This window comes from Larus michahellis, chromosome 1 (genome assembly GCF_964199755.1).
Source record: "Larus michahellis chromosome 1, bLarMic1.1, whole genome shotgun sequence".
NCBI classification, from domain to species: domain Eukaryota; kingdom Metazoa; phylum Chordata; class Aves; order Charadriiformes; family Laridae; genus Larus; species Larus michahellis.
In genome coordinates, this window is record NC_133896.1 from 163593979 (window position 1) to 163616421 (window position 22443).

At 39.1% G+C, this 22443-nt stretch overlaps 1 protein-coding gene across 2 annotated transcripts in view; it reads right to left on the bottom strand.

The window, feature by feature from the left end:
* The window catches only part of PCCA (propionyl-CoA carboxylase subunit alpha), a 294366-nt gene that overhangs the window by 122882 nt on the left and 149041 nt on the right, over positions 1-22443 (bottom strand). For both annotated transcript variants that reach the window (XM_074562236.1, XM_074562243.1), the window contains one exon: positions 13209-13311. In XM_074562236.1, the coding sequence (XP_074418337.1) occupies positions 13209-13311 (103 nt within the window). The remainder of the gene's footprint in view (positions 1-13208; positions 13312-22443) is intronic.

A 22443-nucleotide genomic window follows, 5' to 3' on the forward strand; every position in this document is an offset into this window, starting at 1 on the left:
ACATCCGGAGTTCACACCACTGAGCTTTTGCCACCTGGTATTAAGGATCCTTTCCCTTTATAACTAATGGAAAGAGAAAGGTACCTCTCCACAATGAGTTAGATCTGAGATAGGCTGAGTTACCTTTAGGTGATGCTTACCTATATTTACTACGTTACATAGGCACTATGAATCTGGGCCACAGAAACCCAGGCTCAAATTGTTATCTAACAGAGCCATATGTATTCAAAAGAAGATAAATCTCTATTGCCTTCCATATATTTTCACCCTTTTAACAGGACACCTGCTATTGTTCATATTACAGTCTCACAAGTAAAGAGAAGGAAGCCAATAAGAAAAAAATTGTGCATAGCTTTCCTACTTAGCTAAAGTGATGTGAATGAAAGAATTTCAGAAGAAATTTTTAGTTAAACTAGGGTTGATTTTGAAGGACATAAAATTTGTAACAACTAGAGTCTCATGCTCACTATTAATAGAAGAGTCTTCTGCCCACTAAAAGCTTTCTGCTGACTAAAGTCAAAGTAGAGAAGCCAGACTGTGTAGGTGAGATGGACCCAAGGAGTGGCAGTAACACAACTGCACATAAAGTTTAACATAAAGTGGGTTGTCTTCTTAGATCTTCTTCTGCTTTTTTTGGGAGAATCATGACCAATAAAGCATGGGAACACAAAGTGGCCATACTGGGTGGCCCAAATATCCACCTAGTCCAATATTCAGTGATCGACACAGTAGATAGTTAAATAACATATAAGAATAGTACAAGAATGTCGTCACACTTCTACAATGTACTTAACTAGAAGTTCCTTCTCCTTCCTTGCCTTTTGTCAAGACAATTAGCACTAACCAAAGTAGTCTGGTAATCCACAAAGCAAATAAGTAAATTCCCAAAATACAAAACATTTTTCACACACTATATATATAAAAAAACCTATATATATATATAAAAATAACATGACCCATATATAACATGTGCCATATAGGTACATTTTTTTTCTACAGAAAACACATTTTACTTTAAACATGATTTCTTACACATCCAATTATTATTTAATAATACGATTACACATATTGTTTAAGAAGATGGGACTGCTCCTCCTTCTTAGTAAGCTAATACATAAAACTATTTTTCTGTGAACATTCCTATTCTATAAACAACCATGAGTAACAACTTATCTGCAGTCAAGAGGATGTTCAAAAAGAACACCAAGACAATTTTTACTGATACAGAAAAAACAGACACATTTTGAACAGAAAATATAAAGTAAAACCATGACATGACATACACTACCTGACTGGTTTTGATTCAGTGTCTGCAACTATGCCCACTGGTATCTCCTGAAAATTTACATGGAAAACTACCGATAATCAGTAAAGAAACAACCAAATAGAAAGGTAAAAGCCAAAGTATTTTCAAAATACACCTTCAGAAGTAGTGCACAGCAGCTGAGAGAGGATACCTTAGGAAGATGTTTAGAACTGGTTCTCACAACTTTGCCTTCAACCCCAACCCCTCCTTTGTACTCTCCTGGCTCCTGCTGAGGGAATCCATACCCCACAACAGCCATGTTCCCTCTAAGCCCAAAGTCTCCTCACCCATATCCAATATAATTTCTCTAAAATGCAAATAACTGCAGCCCCTTCTGGGCCTTACTGAGCGAGACAAGCTGCCCCCATCTCTGAAGAGATGTGTCCCTCCCTTTAAGGGCTGTGAACGCAATGATTTCTCACAGCAATCCAACTTTTTTAAACCATGAAACAGCAAAATGCTGTCAGCTCTTGCTACCCCTTCCTTCTGGGATGATGGATGGATACGAATGACTGAAAGCTAAGGAAGTTGAAGAGAGTTGTGGAATAGTGCTGCAGCGCTTAATGTAAGGAGACTGAAGCTTAAATGGCCATAAGACCACCAGGATTTTGGAAATCACAACAGAGATTCACTCTATTCGTTCTGAAGGGTTCACTTAAAATAGGTGTTAAGACTTGCGAAAAGGAAGCCTGTACTAGAGACAGAAACACAATGTCCAAGATCAAAGAGTGGAAAAATCACAGCTAATAGGTGGACTTAATGTCACTATGCATCTTAAAATGGTTGTGATTTGCCTAAGGATATGAGAAACAGGAAAAAAGGATTTGCTGCAGAGCAGTGTGGGGAAAACATAGGATTTCAAAGAGAGGTGCTCTCACTAGTTCAAGGAACAGAGAAAAGCTGTTGGTTTATGGCATCTCCCTTGTCTAAGGACATTAAGGACTGGGTGCAGCCAGACAACAGCCTGCTTCAAATTTCGGTGTCTGGCAGAAAAATAGGCAGCAGGGTCTGGAGAAAATCATTACTGCATGACCACGGTGTACCAGACCACCACCCATGGCAGAGAGAGGAGCCTCAGAAACACATACCACAACACTGGGGTAAAGACACAAGCTTAAAACCTAGGAAGAATAAAATTTAATCAAATATCCCAGATTTTTCGAGGTGCTTTTAAACCTGAAATTTAATAGGCAAATAAATTATTCGTATCGTCATACTATGAACTGCAGCAAGAGTAATTTTACTTAGCACCACAGAGAGACAGGATAAAGACCTGTCATCATCTCCTTTCTAAGTCAATGGGTAAACATCCCTGGGTTCAAAAGAACCAGGTCCTGCACTATTCTTTCCTGCCCAGTCTTTCACACACTACCGGCTTTGAAGATACATGTTAAAAGGGAAGCCACAGCCAAAACAAACTCCATTCACCACATCTAACTACATGGAGAAGTAAACCACTAAAGAATGGTCTGTAAAAGATATTGAAGAATCATCCATAATCACAAAAAGGAAAAGTCATGTGAGCAGTCTCAACACAGAACCGGGGGAAAATACCCAGGTATTTGAATACTTACTATAAGACATCAGAAATCTGGATATCTTTTATTTAAGGCACCAGCTTTCCCAAGTATCCCACCTGAAATATGATGACATATCCATGTAGTTTTCTTTTGAGATTCAAAACACCACCAGGTTACGGAGACGAAAATATAAAGCATCTATGGTGGAACAAAGACGACTACCTGAAATGGAAGTAGCAGATCACTGATTCTGAGTTGTGCAAGTCTCAGGCAGGAGAGTCCACTCCAAGATAGTGAATAATGGCACAATTAGCAATGTTACCTCTCAAATACTTCTCCCATTGGAATTGGGCAAATCTACATTGTCACAGAGCAACAAATGGGCCTGTGGTCTTTCACGTAAAGAAATTAAATTTTTTTTTTTTTTTTTTAATTATCACCTGGTAATGCAGATACCAGGAAATGTCTTATCAAGAAAGTGAAGAGAGAGCTCTCCAGGACTTCTGAGAGAGAGGCAGGACTCATTTTTCTCATGAAAACGTTTCTTCAATATTTTCACTTAAACACACACACGCTAGAACTATGCAGAAGTGAAAAGAAAGAAGCCTTAGCTCAATCTTATATGTTTACACTTTTAATCTTACCCTTAAACAAGACTGAATTGAGCATAACTGCACTGAAGGTCAGCTTCTATAACGGCATATCAAATTTCAAGCCAACAGCTCTTATATTTAAAATATGTTAGATAAAAAGGTAATATGCTCTCTGTAAGAGTTCCCTTGAGGTTAGAAGAACCAATAAATTAACTGTTACCATATGTTTGGCTCCTTTTGGCAAAATTCAGTAACAAAACACTGCCAAACCTCTTTTGGCAGGTAATAATATTTGGTAGCTTATAGTACAACTTGGAGAAAAAAGGAAACTGGACAGAAAGCTTGGAAATTAATAGAAGAAACTGCATTTCTATCCTTGTATAGTTAGCTATATGCCGTTGAAAGAAAAATTCTAACAAAGTCAACTCTATGGGTCTCATCTATAATAAGCAGCTGTCTCCTCAAAAAAAGCTGTATCAAATGCAAATCCAAACACTCCAGCTAGTACAGTAATGCAGATATTAATTTGGTTTTTTAAACAATGCTAGATATGTATGATCTATTTTGCAAATGAGAAGCTTTGTAAAATTAGTATTCCAAAGCATTAAAATGCATATTATTAGTGCTTTCATTACAGTGGGTTTATTTCATTATAAATGAGCAAAGTCTGGACTTATTTGCAATGCCATGTTCTTAAGTTTCACTTATGTTAAAATTAAATACTTCCCCCCCCCCCATATTTTATACCGACATAACTGGGAATAGAACAAGACAGATAAAAAGTCTTTAACACTATACCTCTAATTATAATTATAGACATAGAATATGAAATTCTGTGTATTTTAAAGACATCTATTACAGACTTTTTTTTAAATTCCAGCTAACTAGGTGGGGGCGAACCTAGCTGGTCCTATTCCTTTACCAAGACAAGTGGGACAGGCTCTATAAGGTCACAGTTATATGAAATCAATGCTTTTTCAGATATGGAAGCATCCGTTTCATTTTATTTTTATAACCACCTATTCTAAATTCATTATTATTCTCATTTCCAAGAAAATGAATATAGCCTGTTGTTCGTGCCATGATGGTTTGCATGCATAGGAAAAACAGACACTTAAAGATTCCACATCAATTGCATCATCCCATTAAATTCTAATTTTTATGTATATAAATCACTTGCCATTCAGCTTACGGTTCTACACACACATCTGGCAAGTAGTCTGAAGCAGGTTGACAGGTATAGGCCAGGCATTTCACTTCTTAAAGTCATGTTATTGCATGGTTAATCCTATATTTGCATTAATTTGATTACAAGCACTTACAGGTAAAGGTAATCCTAAAGTGTAGGTCTAAAGATTATAATATAAGCTTCTAGAAGGTTTTTCCAGAAGAAAAAATATTTTTGCTATTCTACAGATGCTCGCCTCATTCAACCATTTGGGATTTTATTAATAGTCTTCTCATTACTGCATTCATCTTCTGATTTCTTATTTTTTAAGTAAGGCAATTTCTGTGAAGACTTGACACTGAAATCAGAGACTTCATTACCCTGCAAAATATATCCCCAGTTCAAAGTATTTAAGAGGGTTAAACAAAATGCAAACATTTAATGCAACATTAAGCATGTGAAATAAAAACTTGATTGCCTAAAGAAAGCATGCTATGCTGTTACCCTGGTGACAGGTTAAAAAAGGATTGTGAGCTGAATGGCTGTATGATATGAAATTAAAATGTTTCACATTGAACAATCCAAAATGAATTGGGAAAGGTTAGAGCAGAGGAGAGAGAAATCAATTCTCCAATGGCAATGGTGAATGGAAGTGAAGTCTGAATAGGATTTGCCAGTGGGGTGCAACAGCTGCCAAATATCCTGCAGCCAAAGAATTACAATAATACTGATGAAGTGTGCAAGAGCTTTTGGAATCATTGCAGGGAACAGAGAAATACTCCTACAATAATGAGGCCATTCTGTGTCCCATCCCACTTTCGCAGTAGAATCAAAGGAAAAAGAAACGGCTGAAAATTGTAATACTCAATAACAAAGGTATAAATGAATTATCTGTCCCTTCAATCAATATCTTATATTTAACTACAGTCTTTGTGAACCGTGAATGAAGCAAGCATGGTAAAGAATGGACAAATCAAGACACACACATGTAAAAGTATGCAGACAATATTAAATGAGAGACTTTTTCTTCCCATATTATTTTGTTGATAACACTTCTACTGCAACAGCATCCAGAATAAGCTATACATTACAAAAACAAACAGCAGGACACAGCCAGTGCCCCAAGAAACTTCACAAGGTAAGGTCCTGATGTTCATGCTTATCTTTTTTGTGTTAATAATCTTTGGAAAGAAACATCAACAAAACGCCTCATGTGAATACAGTCACACATGCATTTACTGAGCTGAGAGTCCCCCAAAGTCAATAAAAACTTTGCCCTTCCCTAAAATCCTCCAATACAACTTCATTTCTGCCCTTCAAAACTCCAAATAAAACAAACAGGAGAGCAAAAACTATGCTAAAAATAGCTGTAAAATGACCAAGGAGCACATGGCGATTAGCACGCGCCTTGTTAGTTCCACAGTTTCAAGCCTATACTTTTGACACACGACAAATATTAAAGAAAAGATTTAGGACGTGTAAACCCACATAAGAGGAAAGAATTGCTAGTCTTATAAAAAGGATCAAAGTAAAGGAAAGAGAGAGAGGTCTACGGTAAAGAGAGTACCTTGCAGAAGAAGAGGCCGTAAGCAGAGCACGGATGAGAAAAGGACCAGATTCACAACTAAAAAGGGCTAGGAATACGGCAGCACAACAGAAAACACTCACGTGTGTACACGATACAAATTCAAGTTTCAACATTAAGTGAACAGTAGCCACAGAAGCTTTAAAGCTGCTAGAGCAGCTGCTGTCTTCCCAGCAAACATGGTGAAAATAAAAAACTGAACCTAGGGACTTCGCCAGGTCCATTTACTAAGCCATTCACCAGTCACCTCAGCACGCTGCCTGCCACTGCTCTGGGGGGGTCTTCCCAAGAGATGCTCAGCAAGGTTCAAACTTTTCATCATTATTATCTTCATAATGACTTCCTAATGATTATTAACTCTAAAGATTGAGCAACCATGGATTCCTGAGTGCCTAGGACATCTTTTTCCCTACAAATGACAGAGGGATGACAGGCTACAAAAATTTCCCATAACCAACCATTCTGGTTTTGGAATAGATTTTCATGAATCATATGGAATGATGGCTCTGCTTTCAAACAACTATATAAATACCTTAATATTACCTATGTTATCAATTCAGATTCCATTAAATCCAACCAAAGAAAAAATATGACACATACATTCTGTAGAAAGTCACAAATGCTACCTTGAGATGTCCCATTTCAACATTTATATTTTACATAAGTTCATTTCCACTGGCCAAAAATACCAGTTTCATATATTTGCATCCACTTGTTTGTCTCTAGCACGTATAATCCTCTTTCGGTAATAAGCAACTGAACAACGTAGAAGGGTAAATAATACCAGATTTTGAAGGCAGCTAGCATATTATATACGGCAGCTGTTTTAGCAGTGATTAAGCAAAATTACGAAAAACCCTAAATCATATTAGATGAACCAAATATGAGATGTCAAAAGAACAACATTAAGTACACCTGAAGAGACAAGAGAGGGCTGTCACAAGCAGAAGAGCCCACTATAAACAGGGATGTCACACGAGAAGAGGGAGAACAGTCTTAGTACCTTGCTAGTGTACTGGGAAAGAAAAAAAAAAAAAAACCAAAAACCACGAGGACTCTCACAGGCATAACAGTAAATCACGAAAAGAATGCTTGACTTGTTGAGCAGGGGACCAGAACAGTAAGGATAAGACAGGGTTATTTTCATGAGCCAAGGATGAGTGCATAACTCCAAAGTGAGGGAATGAAGAAAGCCACAAGTGAGCTGGACTTAGTCATCCTTACCAAACGAAAACAAAGTGTTTTATCTTTATATCACACTAGAGGGTATTTGTAGGGTAATGCACAAGTATAAATATTCAGCTGTACTTGCAATAACCATTCATGTTATTACTGTGTTTCTAGGGGGGGTGGAGAAAAAGAAATGAGAGTCCCATAATGCAATTGATACAATTCAGCAGTGTCTGTGTGCTGCAAGAAAGAACTCTCCCTCTTTCCAAGTGGATGACTCCAGTGAAGTTTCCTGACATCATCTTCCTCCTCCTTAAAATTAATGTAACATAACCTTATTTTGTGCTGCTCCAGCAGTGCAGGAGCACCAGAAAGCTCTCCTATTGGGCAGCTGACCACCCTTCCATACGGGGAAGCCCTAGGCTGGCAAAGAGCTGGCTCTGTCCCAGGCTCCAGCAGGATAATAGGTGCAGCCCATGTGAAAGCAAACCTGCCCCAGAGGTGCAGGGCTCCACTCCTCTCGGGAGCCCTTCCCTCTCTGCCCTAATCACGCAACAGCAAGGCAAAGCAGGCATCCGCAACATCATTAGTAAGTGTACCTGAGGATTTACGTCAATCTATCTGTAACCAACTTAGACACACGCACAATAATTCATTAAATTAAAAGATAAATATATCCATTTCTGTTCTTGCAGTTCACCAGTTGTGTTATGTCCCACTGCACTGGACCCCTGGATTTTAGAATTTTAAAACATATAAAAATTCAGCCCAGCCATTTCCGAACTTGACAAAAACTTGCCTGTATTTTATCTGTAACTTCTCACTATGCAGTTCCTGTGAAAGTACTACTTCATGCTTAGAAAGCATCATACATTTTACTTCTCAAAAGACTTTATACATGTTGATAAATATTTACAAAACCTCAATAATGTAGTAAAGTATTAAAGCCATTTAGTCTTTCTGCAAATTGAGGTCCAATCCAACTGACTTCTCTGAGGTCCCACAAGAACAGTTAGGAATTTAACTCAAGACTCCCTAATCCCAGTCTTCCATATTAAAAACAGAGCAAGAAAAATATTTATTTTTTTGCTAGCAATATAAAACATTTTCCAACGCGTTACCATCTTTTTGCATGTAGTATCAGGTAATATGGGCATGCAGCCTCATTGTTTTTTTTCCAAGTCATAAATGATGAAAGGGTAAAACCCATAGAAAAATTAGGAAAATACACTTAGCAGCCAACACAAGCAACGCATAGGAAGTGCTGTAGGCAATTGGGTTTAGAAGTATAAACATCGCATTAGTAGACCCATGAGATAGCATGATGTAGCCACACCTGGAGAGTCACTCTCCTATTCCCCTCCCAACCCACTAATGAAAACAAGTCCAAAGCCAAAATGTGAAGATTCAACTGTACAACATCATTTTTGGTCTCAAATGCTAACTACATCAAACAGACGTAAAATAAGCTGAATTCACTTCAGCCAAAATATGTTTCCACTTGAAACAAAAATCGAGGTCTGTCTAGAAGACCTTGGGATTTTACTAGATACTGTAAATCTGTTCAGCAGCTGTGGGTGGCACCAGTTTCACAATAAACTGAACTATGGAATAAGTAGGAAAAGTCCTAGCTAAAATAACTGAAAGCTGAACAATGAAACAATCATCAATCATTCATGGCACTTTCCTGTAGGAAACATGTGCCCCTACTATCTGGATATCACAGTGAAATAGTCACATTAGTATCTGGCTCACAAAATACCAAGCATTTTCATTACCTAATTATCTCTAAAAAAAAACCAAACTAAACACCACACCCCACAACAACCTTTTCCAAGAAAAATGGTTAAATAATGACCAGTTAAATTAAAAAAAAAAAACAAACACAGAAAATGCTCTGAATATTAGATTGCATAATAAAAGTGAATGTCTATATTCCTGTAACTCTGAGCACACGCAGGTCTCCAGCGGCTGTTGTAGCTAACAGTTGGCCGCTTAATCCTGGGAGACTGCTGGTGAGGCCAGGGGCACAGAGCAATGCAGACAGTGGAAACTCACCTGCGGGTGCTCCACCCAAATCATAATACAATTTATTCTAACACAGGAAAGGCAAACTGCCCTTCAGCTTGTGGCCTGTATTAACCTCAATGCCACATAAACTACTGCAACAAAGAATCCCACTACAGGGGTCACGTCTAATTGAAACTAGCTGAAGAAAGTTGGGTGTTTGATCCTAATGAGGCAATAGCTCCCTGATCACCAGGGTGCATTCCAGCACCAACCTTACAGTTGATGACTCAGTCACCCAGGGGATTCTAAAATACATATTTTTCCAGTCACATCTCTGCAAATACCATCAACTGTAGAAAACCTCCCTGACGAGGCTGCTACTAGTCTGATCCATTGCACAGAACAAGGCCCACCTCTGCATCCCTTTTGTAAGCCATCCTCTTCCTCCTTCCTACACATTCCTGCTCTTGTAGCTCTTCCAGAATAATTTCATTTGTCATGAGTATTTAACCTGGTTCTGTCAGAATGATCTCAAGCAAAGTGTCATTAAACTGTTTCTATGCTAATAGGGGTTATTTTAACAGAACCAGAGTAGAAAGCAACTACACACAAAATCATGCCTGCATACCTGGGGGGGCAGGAGGAAAGGCAGAGACCAAGGGAGGAGCAGGCTGTGACACAGATTCCTTCATCTGGCTCAGGGGCATTTCATCTGACTACAGTCTCAGTGGCCCTAATAGTGAAAGGTGGAGCTTCTGCAAAGACTTCCAAGCATGGTTCTATCTATCGGACTAGAATAACAACCCTGAGATTGGGCTGAATAAATCATGGGGGAAAAAAGGGAACCCAAAATACCCCTGTAGTTGCGAAAAGAATGCGTATTATAAATATGGCTCCCAAAAGGGAAAAGAAAACAAACCAAAACCAAAGATAAGCATATAACTCAAGTTCAGCAGAAAACTGTCTATTTGGCAGCTGTGACAAGTTTAGAAGAAATAATATATGATTTCAAAATACTACTTTTTAGTGCAATTCCTGACAAAAAAAATCCTCAACTGCTTTCAGTGCATGCAAAAGAAAAAAATGCTCTGAAAATAAACAGTGCCAGAGAGCTGAAATTTTAAAGATGATGATCAACATGTTGATGTACTTTTCCAAACCATTAGGAGAATGTCATGGATCAACTTTGGAGCGTGCAGTCTGTTTAATCTGCTTACATCCTCCAACATGGATTTAAAATTCACATAGACTCCAAACACCCAATTCTGCCACAGTGAACCGCATCCAGGATTACAACTGGCCTTTTTGATTTTTTGCCAGTAGCACAGGTTCCTACTCTGCACTTTTTGTTTACTAATATTCTTCAAACAGATTGCAGTCATACCAATAAATATGTGTTTTCTATGGCCACAATCCTGCTCCCTAAAAAGTACCCATGACACGGAACGCGTTCAAAAACAAGTCAAATGCAGTTTGGGTTAAGTTAAGAACATGCCATGAAGGATCCTGGATGAACTGCAGTAATCTGTATGCTCCACAGTCCTCAGTCCCCTCTAGAGGGAGTCCACTAGCTGCTCTAAGGAATGGAGAACACCCCAGGACGCTGCACAGTCCTTTGACCTCATTCTGCCTTTGTTTCTTTGACTTTTTCCTCTGAAATCAAACCATTATCAGGTTTGATTTTTTCCAGGAGTTACTTACCAGTAAACCCTTTTGCAGTATCTTGTCCTTAACTTGGCCTCAAACAGGCAGCTTTACCATCATTCAAACAAGTAGCTCTAACAACGTATGTGGATTGAAACCATGACCTATTCAACAAGAACCACACTCGGCCACCACTGGGAGAAAATTTTTAAGGCTCAACTTCTGAAGGATTGATTCCAGATCTGCACAGGCCTCAACAGACAGAAAAGACCATCCTTTGAAAGCTGAGCTGAATATAAGTATACCCCATGATGGCAAGAGAAAGTGATCTTTCTTGTACTGAAAAGATTTGTTAGCTTCACCATTTAAAATCTGAAAAATCAGACCTTAATCTAGTCTTAGAAACTTCACGTGGTCAGACTCTGCTGCCTTCCCTGCTCATGGGGGAGGAATACGTGTGAGGGAGTTTGGCTAGGACTCCAAAAACAAACTAATCTTTTTTTCAAAGCAGGGGTGTATTTGTTTCCCTAATGCAGCATAAAAAGAGATGAATGACCATGCCTGATTTCTCAATGCAATACTTCATTTACATATCTGATCTCAGTACAACAATCGTATATGCCTTTTCTATTAAGATACACAGACACCTGGTACCGAAAGAAAATACTTGCAATAGAAAGAAAACATTACAAGATTCTTAAAAAAAAAAATCAGACTCCTCCTCTTTTCAGTAAGTAAGAATATTTTACAGGCCAAAGAAAAAAAAACCTTAAGTCAGAGCAGGGAATGCAATAGTTTCAGAATCACTACTTGAATCAACAACTCCTATCCTTACCCTAGGTACAAAGTAATCCATTAGTTCTCTATAGCAGTGCCAGACTGCTTAGCTTCCTATGCTGGCCAGTAAAAACTACAATGAAGGCTCCTCCTCATTTTCCCTCATTCATCTTTTATTTAGGGAACAGTGGCCTTTGAGTTTCTGTTCTTCTCCTTATGCCATTTGCTATGGAGGATATAACTCGTGGAAGGAAATAAAAAGGTGCTTTACTTTCCCCTATAGGTGCATAAGGCAAGCAATGGCCTAGCCCTACATATGCTATATATTACAAAGCCGTTATGCTTGCCCTAAGTGTCTCTTTTTTTCTTTCTTTTTTTTTTTTAACACCATATGGTAGTATTTATCTTTGTGGGTACAAATAAAAATAAAGACTTCTTGAAACCACATTTGATTTATTCCTGACCACTGTAAAATCAGTAATAGAATACACTGTCAAACCACTGGCATGGAATGTGAATAATGTCTATCCTGCATTCTGACTTCCCTCTCACACACACGCAACTACATTAAAGAATGTGAGGCAAGAAAAAAAGAGTCATGCTGAAGTTAATTCTTAAAGTGATTCTGAAAGTAATTCTTAAAGATTCACTGTATGCAACCATTGCAAACACCAAATACCCAAGCAAGTTTCACAAATGCAATTGTTCTAATGGAAGGTCTCAGGGCATTGACAATGATGGACCAGAAGACAACAAAAGTTAGAAATATCCTAGAGGAAAAAAAGCATACTGTTCCAAAAAGCAAAAGAAATTAAAACTAATATTTTAACACAAGTTACTGCAACGGCTGGCCAACTAACAGTACTATGTAGATTACTAGCAGCTACTATCCGAAAGAATGAGGGAGTTGGTGAATAAAAGCACCAAAACCACACTTAAAGCAAGGTGCTGACTCTTCCAGCATTTACTAGCTAGAACGCGTTTTCAGAATTGGACCCTAAACTATTAAGGTTGTTTATCAAAATAGCAAATTACTCATGAATCCACAATATTTTAAAGCTCTGTAACTGAATATTCATATTATCCCAAAGTGCTTAGATCACTTCAAATGGGCACATGGGAAATTTGTGATGCTCAATTTGTGGTTAGTTACTAATGCAGCAATATTTTGCATTAATGAAACTCCTGATGTGCATTAATTACTGTACTGGCTTGTAACACATTTTTGTGCCTATTAGTTTGCTAATATGTAGAATAAAAATAATCATGTATGACTTGTGTGAGTAGGGAAGTGTAAGCCACAGCTCATTTGAATTTAGAAAAAAAACAGACTATATTAAGAAACCATGCAGTTTCTCACCAGTGTCTCTCGTGCATGAGAAGATGCCATTAACGAAATGCATCAGCACATCTGAGTTCCTAGAAATGAACTTACCTTGGAGTGCCTAGAAATCGCTGTGATCTCAGTTGTTCGGCCACATACAAAGACGCTGCTGTTGCCAGTAGTTCTCTTCTTTCAAGATCTGTCAACTTGTGTCCTAGTTTTCAGAAAGCAGTTTAAAAAAAAAAATTAGATACCGCAGACCAACAGACACAAAAAGTAACAACTACCAGTGAAGCCACTGCTCAGCCCTTATACACGAAACCTACATATTTTCCCCTCTAAATTAAGACGAGGCTCAGCAGAGCAGACGCTCTGAGTTTGAGTTTAAATCGCATGTTTTCATACAGATCAGCCCTACTGCTAACACTGGTATCTCTGTTAAAAACAATTTGACAACTGAAAGAAAAAAAAACTGAAGGATGCTGCAGCATCTTGTTTTCATTACTGAAATGTCACTGGTTGACATATTGTGCCTCATGCTGGTAAGGAATCCATCTGTACATTAGAACTTATTCAAAATATACAGCATTCTTTCTTGGTACTTTACCTTGCGAAGGCTACAGATCTTCCAAGCAAAAGGGATAACGCAACAGTATAAATCCCCAAAATAAGTGGGGATAAAACTACTTATCATCCCTGGGTCATTTAGTGGCATTTGTGAATCATTGGTTTGCAACTAATGGAGTCAAAGTCATGTTTGGCACTTCATAAGCAGAAAATGCCTCGAAGTAGCCTACAATCTGAAGGCAGGCAAGCTAATAAAGGTTTGGACAAAAAGATGCAAACCAGGATGATTGGAAGCGGATTTACCCTAGCCTAGTCTCGTTCCAGAAAGCGAAGTTTAATTAGAAATTCAATTGTTCGTTCAGCAGGCTAAAAAACAGGGGACAGAGACAGACCTTTGCCCTCCCCACCTTTCGGTCAGAAACCCCACAACACAAATTTGGGATGAGAAGCTGGCAAAGAGGTGGTCAAGACTGGCGTTAGCAGAGAAGTAGAACAGTCAAAACTGATGTGAGAGGGAGCAAAAGGACAAGTAAAGTAGTCGGCCCATAAGGCAGTGGCAGGAAGTTAAAGTTGACATAGAAGAGGACAAGAACTGCAAAGATAAATCATCATGGAGAAAAAGAGGCAAGCATTAGAAGAAAAGAGGCAAGATTTAGATTGGATATCAGGAAGAAATTCTTTACTGTAAGGGAGGTGAGACACTGGAACAGGTTGCCCAGAGAAGCTGTGGCTGCCCCATCCCTGGAAGTGTTCGAGGCCAGGCTGGATGGGGCTTTGAGCAGCCTGGTCTAGTGGGAGGTGCCCCTGCCCATGGCAGGAGGGGGTTGGAACTAGATGATCTTTAAGGTCCCTTCCAACCCAAACCATTCTGTGATTCTGTATCACAGCAAATGCCATCATCCACAGCAAGTACAGATTTCACATGAAGGGATGGGGAAAGAGGTGGGGCAGGGGTTCAGAAGGTTGTATCTCCCTGAGCAACTCTGCCCAGCAGGGCATGTTTGTTTCCAGTCCTGCAGCAGGCAAACAGTTACAGACATCCCTTCGACATCTCCGCTCTCCCATCACCTCAGCACTATGTGAAGTGTTAATTCACATTCCCCAGTACTGGTCACAGTGAGTGACAATTTCTATCAGTAGCATAAATTAAGACTAATACCATCCTTAAGAACACCCAGAATGGAACTGTGAAAAAGACTGGTGCAGACTAAGTTACAAGTGCACAATTTCAAAACAGGATGTATCATTCTACTGGGCACATTAGATATGGATAGGTAAAGAGGCTGCTTAGAGTCCACCTCAGCAACGCAATCATGCCACGGTGATGGAAACACACTCACTACAGTTCCAGCTGACTGTACAAAGGAGCTACCACAGGCCAAAAAATTTAAATTTAAAGATAACAAAAGCTAGCAAATCTGCATCAATTTATTTTTAATTTAGTCCACATTAACATATTCTGGCTAAAGATTACTGACGCTTCCTTCACTCAGTGTTTATTATTTTTTAATCTGCCTTGAAATGGAAACTGCCTTTAACAAAGGTATGCAGAAATACAAGTTTTGAAAGGTTGAGGAACTGGCTTGAGAAACAAACTTGATCTTTCCTTTGCCAGTTACTAGAAAAACTGATTGCAAAGCAAAAGTCAAAAAACACTGAACTTTTGTACTATTTGTGTATATATAAACACATACGTGTATATATAAGCCTTATATAATTATCCAGTGCAATAACATCAACTATCTGGCTCTGAAATGTGACAGTTTTCCAGTTGTTTACACACAGTGAAGAAGCTCCGAGATCATTTTTCCAAACTGTTGTCTCTAAAATTGATAATTTGTTTACATGTCTCAGCTAAAGATACATCAGGAACTCTATTCTAAAACCTTTCCTTTTCAGTTGCCCTGCCTAACGTCCAAGTCTGTGTGACCAAAACTGCATGTTTCCACCTGCTCCAACACACACTGGTAGTATGAACTCATGTAAAGGAACAAGGTGAAACCAGGAAGATCACAATTTGAAGGTTTTATTGCATGACCTTCATCTTGGATGAAATCAATACCTGCTTTTGCACTTGCTGTGCTGCAAAAACTATTTTCTCCCTGTATCGTCAATAAAAATCAAACTCCAAACAGTGAACAAAGGTCAATAATTTGAAACAGGTTAACAACTCATCAAGAGTTACATTCACCTCTTCGTTATCACAAACATGAAAAAAAACCACACCTGTTTATCTCCTTTCTCTGTTTGTCACCATTTGCATTAGTTGTGGCATAGATGTGGCAAGCACAAAACCAGTCACAACTGTTATATCAAGTGTGGGCAATTTGCATTTATTTTCTTCAGTCTGGGAGATAATGCAGACTTAACAACAACATACCAAAATTAGGTTTCGGTCTTTGGCAATAAAGATACAATCGAACCACAGAACGTCCTTAGCATAACTTTGGAGGCATACCTCGGAAGGTTGATTAAAGGCTGCTTCCTAAGGATGGCAATTTACCCTTATTATACAAGACAAGCTGCTGTCAGTACTGCCTTAGTTCTCTCAACTCCAGTGCCATTTCCCTTGACTTCTGCTCTTGCTTGGCTGCTGTGCTCAGCAGAATTTTAAGCAGTTTTAAACTTAAACTTTCAATTACATTACTGTATTTGAAAACACACAAGTGCGCCAGATAGTGATACCTTTGTTTCACTTCAAGGCTTATTTTACCTTACAAGTCACCTCTTAGGACTTCAATTTTATGTCTTAAGATATAAGTTAACATTCACTATCAATAAAGATACAACCATACAGCCTTTCATGTTCACCACGGAGAAGATTGAGCCGAAAAGTCACAAAGCTGCCTCTGGGGTATTTGTCCAAGTGCTGCCTTGGCAGGGAGTGAGAGGAGTAAGTAGCAAAGGTTCCCCAGCTTCCAGCACGGGAAGTTCGGTCATTGCTCTTTCCTGCTCCCATCACTGCAGACTCCTGGGCTACACAGAGATTTCATCTCCACCGTAAGATGTAAACCAGCTCCCAAATCTCTCTGCTCAACCTAGGATATGCTTCTGCAGTCTCACTGTCATCACTGAGCTGAATTACATAAGGTGAACATAAACCAGGATTAATGGCTATAAAATTAAGTCATAACTGAAGGAGTGGAAGCACAGTTGTTCGTATTATTTAAAACTAGATCAAACACATCTATTACTACTAAATGACAGAAGCCTGGTCAGAAGGAAGACAAGGAAAAAGTATTTCTCTCTCATTTCCCTGATGTTATGATTGCTTAAATCAATATTATCCCAGTATCCCCCAAGCTGAGTCAAAAAGGTTCATGCAATTACTTTACATAACCAACTTCAAATTAAATTACATAAAAGGTCATTTTTCCCATAACAGTCTTATTTGCATTTTGTCCTAGAAATGTGTTTCCTACTATCAATTACAGAGGAAAAAAACCAAAACAAACAAGCCCTAGTTATGTCCCCTGGTCTGTTACTTAATATTTGAAAAGTGACCGTTTTCTGATTGGGAAGAATAAAAATTAAAAGCAAAATGGGTAAGACAGAAAGTACGATGCAGCACATTTCAGATCCATACCAATACAAGCCATGTTTATATCATTCCTAGGTTCTGTTTTGGCTCAAGTTTTTCCCCAATAGATTTTGAAGTTAACCATTACAGATGGCAGGTACAGATACCAAGTCGGCTGAGGCAGAAAACAAAGTTGGATGTTATTAAAGGTTTTAATTTCTTCTGAAGTCCAGCAGAGCTTTGCTCCATCCAGACAGTCACGGTAAGAGACAGACAATATTGTCTGTGCATGCAATCTCAAACCATTCAAAACAGTGAAGTAGTAGGTCTCTCGGAGAGCTCACGATCACTTATATAAGATGGATGCTACAGCATATAGAAAGGAAACCTTTACTATTTTGAATTATAAAGGGATTAGTGACAGACCAAGAAATGTTTCTTGCCTTCACCTGTCAAAAAGAAGAAAGTCAAGTAAGGTATCTGTTAAGTCAATTTTTATAATCCAGTAGCTTCATAAAATGAAGACAAAGATTAGGTTCCAGCAAAGATGAATGGAATTAACAGCAACCATCCTCTCCCTTCTAACACTAACACAGCCAAGGGAACCGGCACTCCCCCCTCAACTAATAACAAAAGTCTCCGGACTGAAATTTAAAAGTCGTACCTACAGTCCCAATTCACCTAAAACATGATTTCATTCATAACAGAATCATGGAGTGACTGAGGTTGAAGGGCCCTTGGTAGGCGTCTAGTCTATTCAGTGCGCCCCCTCCTTCCCACAGAGCAATCTCAACATCAAATTCAGACCAGGTTGCTCTGAGATTCGTACAGTCAAGTCTTGAAAATCTCAAGTTTATGACTACTATCTCTCAGAATCACAAAGTGGTAGGGATTGGAAGGAACCTCTAGAGATCATCTAGTCCAACCCCCTGCCAAAGCAGATTCACTTCGAGCAGGCTGGACAGGATCACATCCAGGCGGGTTTTGAATGTCTGCAGAGAAGACAACTCCACAACCTCTTTGGGCAGCCTGTTCCACTGCTCTGGCACTCTCAAAGTAAAGAAGTTTTTCCTCATGTTGAGACGGACTTTTCTGCGTTATAGCTTGTGCCTGTTGCCCCTTGTTCTGTCACTGAGCACCACTTGGAACAGTCTTGCCCCATCCTCTTGACACCTGCCCTTTTAGATATTGATAAGCATTGTTGAGATCCTCTCTCAGTCTTCTCTTCTCCAGACTAAACAGACCCAGGTCTCTCAGCCTTTCCTCATAAGAGAGGCGCTCCAGTCCCTTTATCATCTTTGTAGCCCTCCACTGGACTCTGTCCAGTAGTTCCTTGTCTTTCCTGAATGGGAGAGCCCAGAACTGGACACAGTACTCCAGATGTGGCCTCACCAGGGCAGAGTAGCGGGGGAAGATGACCTCCCTCAGCCTGCTGGCCACACTCTTTTTAATGCGCCCCAGGAGACCATTGGCCGCCTTGGCTACAAGGGCACATTGCTGGCCCATGGTCGACTTGCTGTCCACCAGGACTCCCAGGTCCCTCTCCGCAGAGCTGCTCTCCAGCAGGTCAACTCCTAACTTGTGCTGGTGCATGGGGTTATTCCTCCCCAGGTGCAGGACCCTACACTTGCCCGTGTTGAAATTCATTAAGTTCCTCTCTACCCAACACTCCAGCCTGTCCAGGTCTCCCTGAATGGCAGCACAGCTCTCTCTGCCACTTGCTCTGCTGCTGTGCACCTCACTGAAGAGCCTGACTCCATCTTCTTGGGAACCTCCTCAGACATATAAGGCTGCCATTAGGTCTATCCTAAGCTTGCTTTCTTCCAAGCTAAACAAGCCTGGTTCTCTCAGCCTCTCCTCAAGCCCTTTGTTCCAATCCCACCACAACCCTGGTGGCTCTTCACTGGACTTACTCAAGTTTATTGACATCTTTCTTGTAGGTGTGAGTGAGTTAAAACTGGACACAGTATTCGAGAGGTGGTTTAATAAGTGTTGAATAAAGCAGAGTAATAATTTCCTCCAACCCATGTAATTATGACAAACACAGTGTACCTAAACGCTTTCACCTCATACACACTTTCTGGAGCCAATACACAATTGCAGGAGAGAGGAGTGCTTCCTCTTTCTTCCATTCTGTATTAGAAATTAGTTAACAAAGGATTGACCATCAGTAGTCCTGCTCTTCCTCTCCATCCAAATGAGAGAAACATGCTAGAAGAGGGGAAGTAAAGGATTCCTTTTCATTTTCCCCTTTGTTTTGGTATGACTTGGTGTTTGGGACATCCTGTCCCTTTTCTCATTTGTGCAGGATGTCTCTCCCAAAGAGACTGACCAAACATTTGCAATGTTACTTAGTAACTGGGAACAGTGGACCATTAAAAAAAAAATCTCAATATTAAAACAGATACCCAGAAAAAGATTAATTGTGAGACAGACTGAACCACAAAGAATAATCCAATGGATAGGGTACTAACCTAAGGATCCTTGAGTTTAATTTGTTCTTTGTCAAAAACTCTTTAGATCCTTGTGAAAATAGAGATACTTTCTGTGTCTATAAAATAGGGATAATAGCATATTCCTTTCTCAGCAGGCAGGTTAGGAAGTACAAAGCTGCTTGGAAGCTGCAGAAGGGCCACTTGTCTGACAATACTCTAGTAGTATGAGCTACTCCTGCATGCTTGGCAATCATTTTTATCCTGTGAGCAAAGTGCTTGGAAGCCACTCTATAATCAGTGTTGCTGCACCTACCCTCAGATCCTCACTCCTCCCAAAATACACACATGTGCTTAAAGCAATAACCCACTCCAGCTGACCCATTGCCAGCCGGCATTCTAGCCACCCATCCCTCGTATAGACAACAGACGGGTGTGACAGCAGCTGTTTTCCCGCACAAATCATCCCCACAGCAAGGTTAGTTTCAGCACAGCAATATTTTAAAATAACTTTCAATAAACTGTTATTGTTAATGAATGTTTATTTAAAGAAGGGAAGAAAAAGAGTTAAACCCTAATCATGAAAATTACTAAATATTCCTGTTCTAAATGGAATTTGAAGTGGGCGCCACAGGTTAATGGAAAAGCTGACAAGATATTTCTAATAATTAATTTTCTCTTAACTTGTAGTAAAAGCCTTCTAATAAAGGACTTATAATGAAACCCTTGAAAATGAGACTGGAAAACAAAGCATCTCTTATTTACTTATTTTACTCTTAAGTAAGACTGAAATTAATATTTATATTTGAAGAAAAATGCATATAAGAAATGGGCCAGTACTTCGTGCAGCCACCAAAAAGAACACAACTGACATTCATTACTTACCATCAATGTAGCCCAATAGTGGCAATTGTGGAGTTTACAAAAGAAACACACTGGACTGTGCTCAAGCATTAACATAGCACCCATCTTCATTGATTTTTTTCCATTTCTTAAGTTTTCCAAGTCTAAAACACTTCTGTTATGGACTTCTACTGTCAACAGCACATATTTCTATGTATTTCCAAATCCACTTTAACTACACATTGCTTTAATTTTTCAGATTATCCCTGTCCTGGTTTTAGATTTACTTTTTTTTTTTTTTTTTTTTTACAGCTACATATCTTTTATAAGCAACATTAAGACAGATGAAGCTACTTAATTTTCCAATCTTCCTAGCAAAGTTTAGCCTCAGTATTTATATAAAAAGGTCAGTTGAAGTAAGTAGAGGACTTAAAATGCATAAGTGAATTTGCCTCTGTTTCTCTTGCTGAGCTTCCAACTGTCATCTGCCCACCACCCTTGCTTGCCTTCAACAGTTCCCATTAGAATTTTTGCATTTGCAGAAATATTTTTTAGTAGTTACATAAAAAAAAACTGTACTCAAATTCAACTCAGTGTTGTTTTTTGTTTTTAATCCAGGAGGGTCCAATCCAGAGCAAACTACATCCCTACTAAAAGGGCTCTCAGTTACTTCAGTGAGCTTTAAATCAGTATTCATGAATAAGTGTTCTTGACTTGAAATACAAATGCTTTGTAATAATGATATCTGCATTTTTTTTATAATTAAAAAGGCTAACATATGCTTGTATTTGATACGCGGAAGGAGAAGAGCAAGACTTTCCATACTGCAGGAACAAAGCCTAGTCATTTCGTTTGCCATTCGTTAGTTTCTATTATGACATGTTATAATATCTCTTCTTGTGTTTTCCAGTGTCTAGAGCAAAAGCTTGTCTGAAGAATCTGTTAATACAATATTACTGTTTACCTCAGACTGCAACATTAATCAACCATTTGCATCAGTGTGTATGTGCACACAAATATGTCCACACACAGTTCAAGTCAGATGACCCCAAACCAAATTTCTTTTCATCCTGCAATTTGTGGACCAATCCACTTATTATATACAGGTTAACATTGCAATATAAAATATTAAAACAAGAATAAAAGAACAAAAGATAAGAGTGCCTTTCCATAGTCAAAAACACAGAGCAAAGGGTCTCCTCCTGGGTCAACAAAACCTGTCCCAGCTTCTTACAAGTGACCAAGGGCCCCAACGGACACATTATCACAAATAAGGGTAGAATGGTGTATGTCTTATTGTTCCCAGTTGTGTGTCAAGTGAGACTCCCTTTTCACAACATGGTATAAAACTTTCTCCTCCATTCCCTTCTCCCCATTCCTAGCATATCACTCACTCTGCACATCTGTTGAAGTTCACCAGATTCCTTCATGAGCTAAGTCAACCCAAAAACTCTCACAAAACTACCCCAACAATAAAAAAAAAATAATACAGTTTTACGGCGGTTTAAAGAACTGAATCCACTCAGGAAAAAGACTGAAGAGTCCCAGAACCATCAATGAGACAAGGACATGGGATTCTATATTAAAGCATCAGGGAAGAGATTAAAACCAGCTAATCATCAGCACTGAGCCTTCAGAGCAGATCAGAGTACCCTCAAGTCTATGCTGGATGAAAGCCAGCTGAGTTACCTGAAGATGAGTTAAGTACACCTTAGCAAAAAAGATAAAGGAACATTTGAGCTTCAACAGTCACAAGCTTACTGCCACCCAAGGTGACCAACTCCTAGTGCTGTGGTCTCAGTCAGGAGCCAGTAACAAGCTGGATACGTTAGTCCCACGTGTGGGACTGAATCACATAGAGTTGCCAATTACATCATGATATAAAGTAGTTCTGTGGATGAATACTCTTTGCACCAAACTCACACACTGAGTCCCGAGGTAAGACAAATCTGTTCCGCTCCTTAATGAGACTAGAATTTGGCAA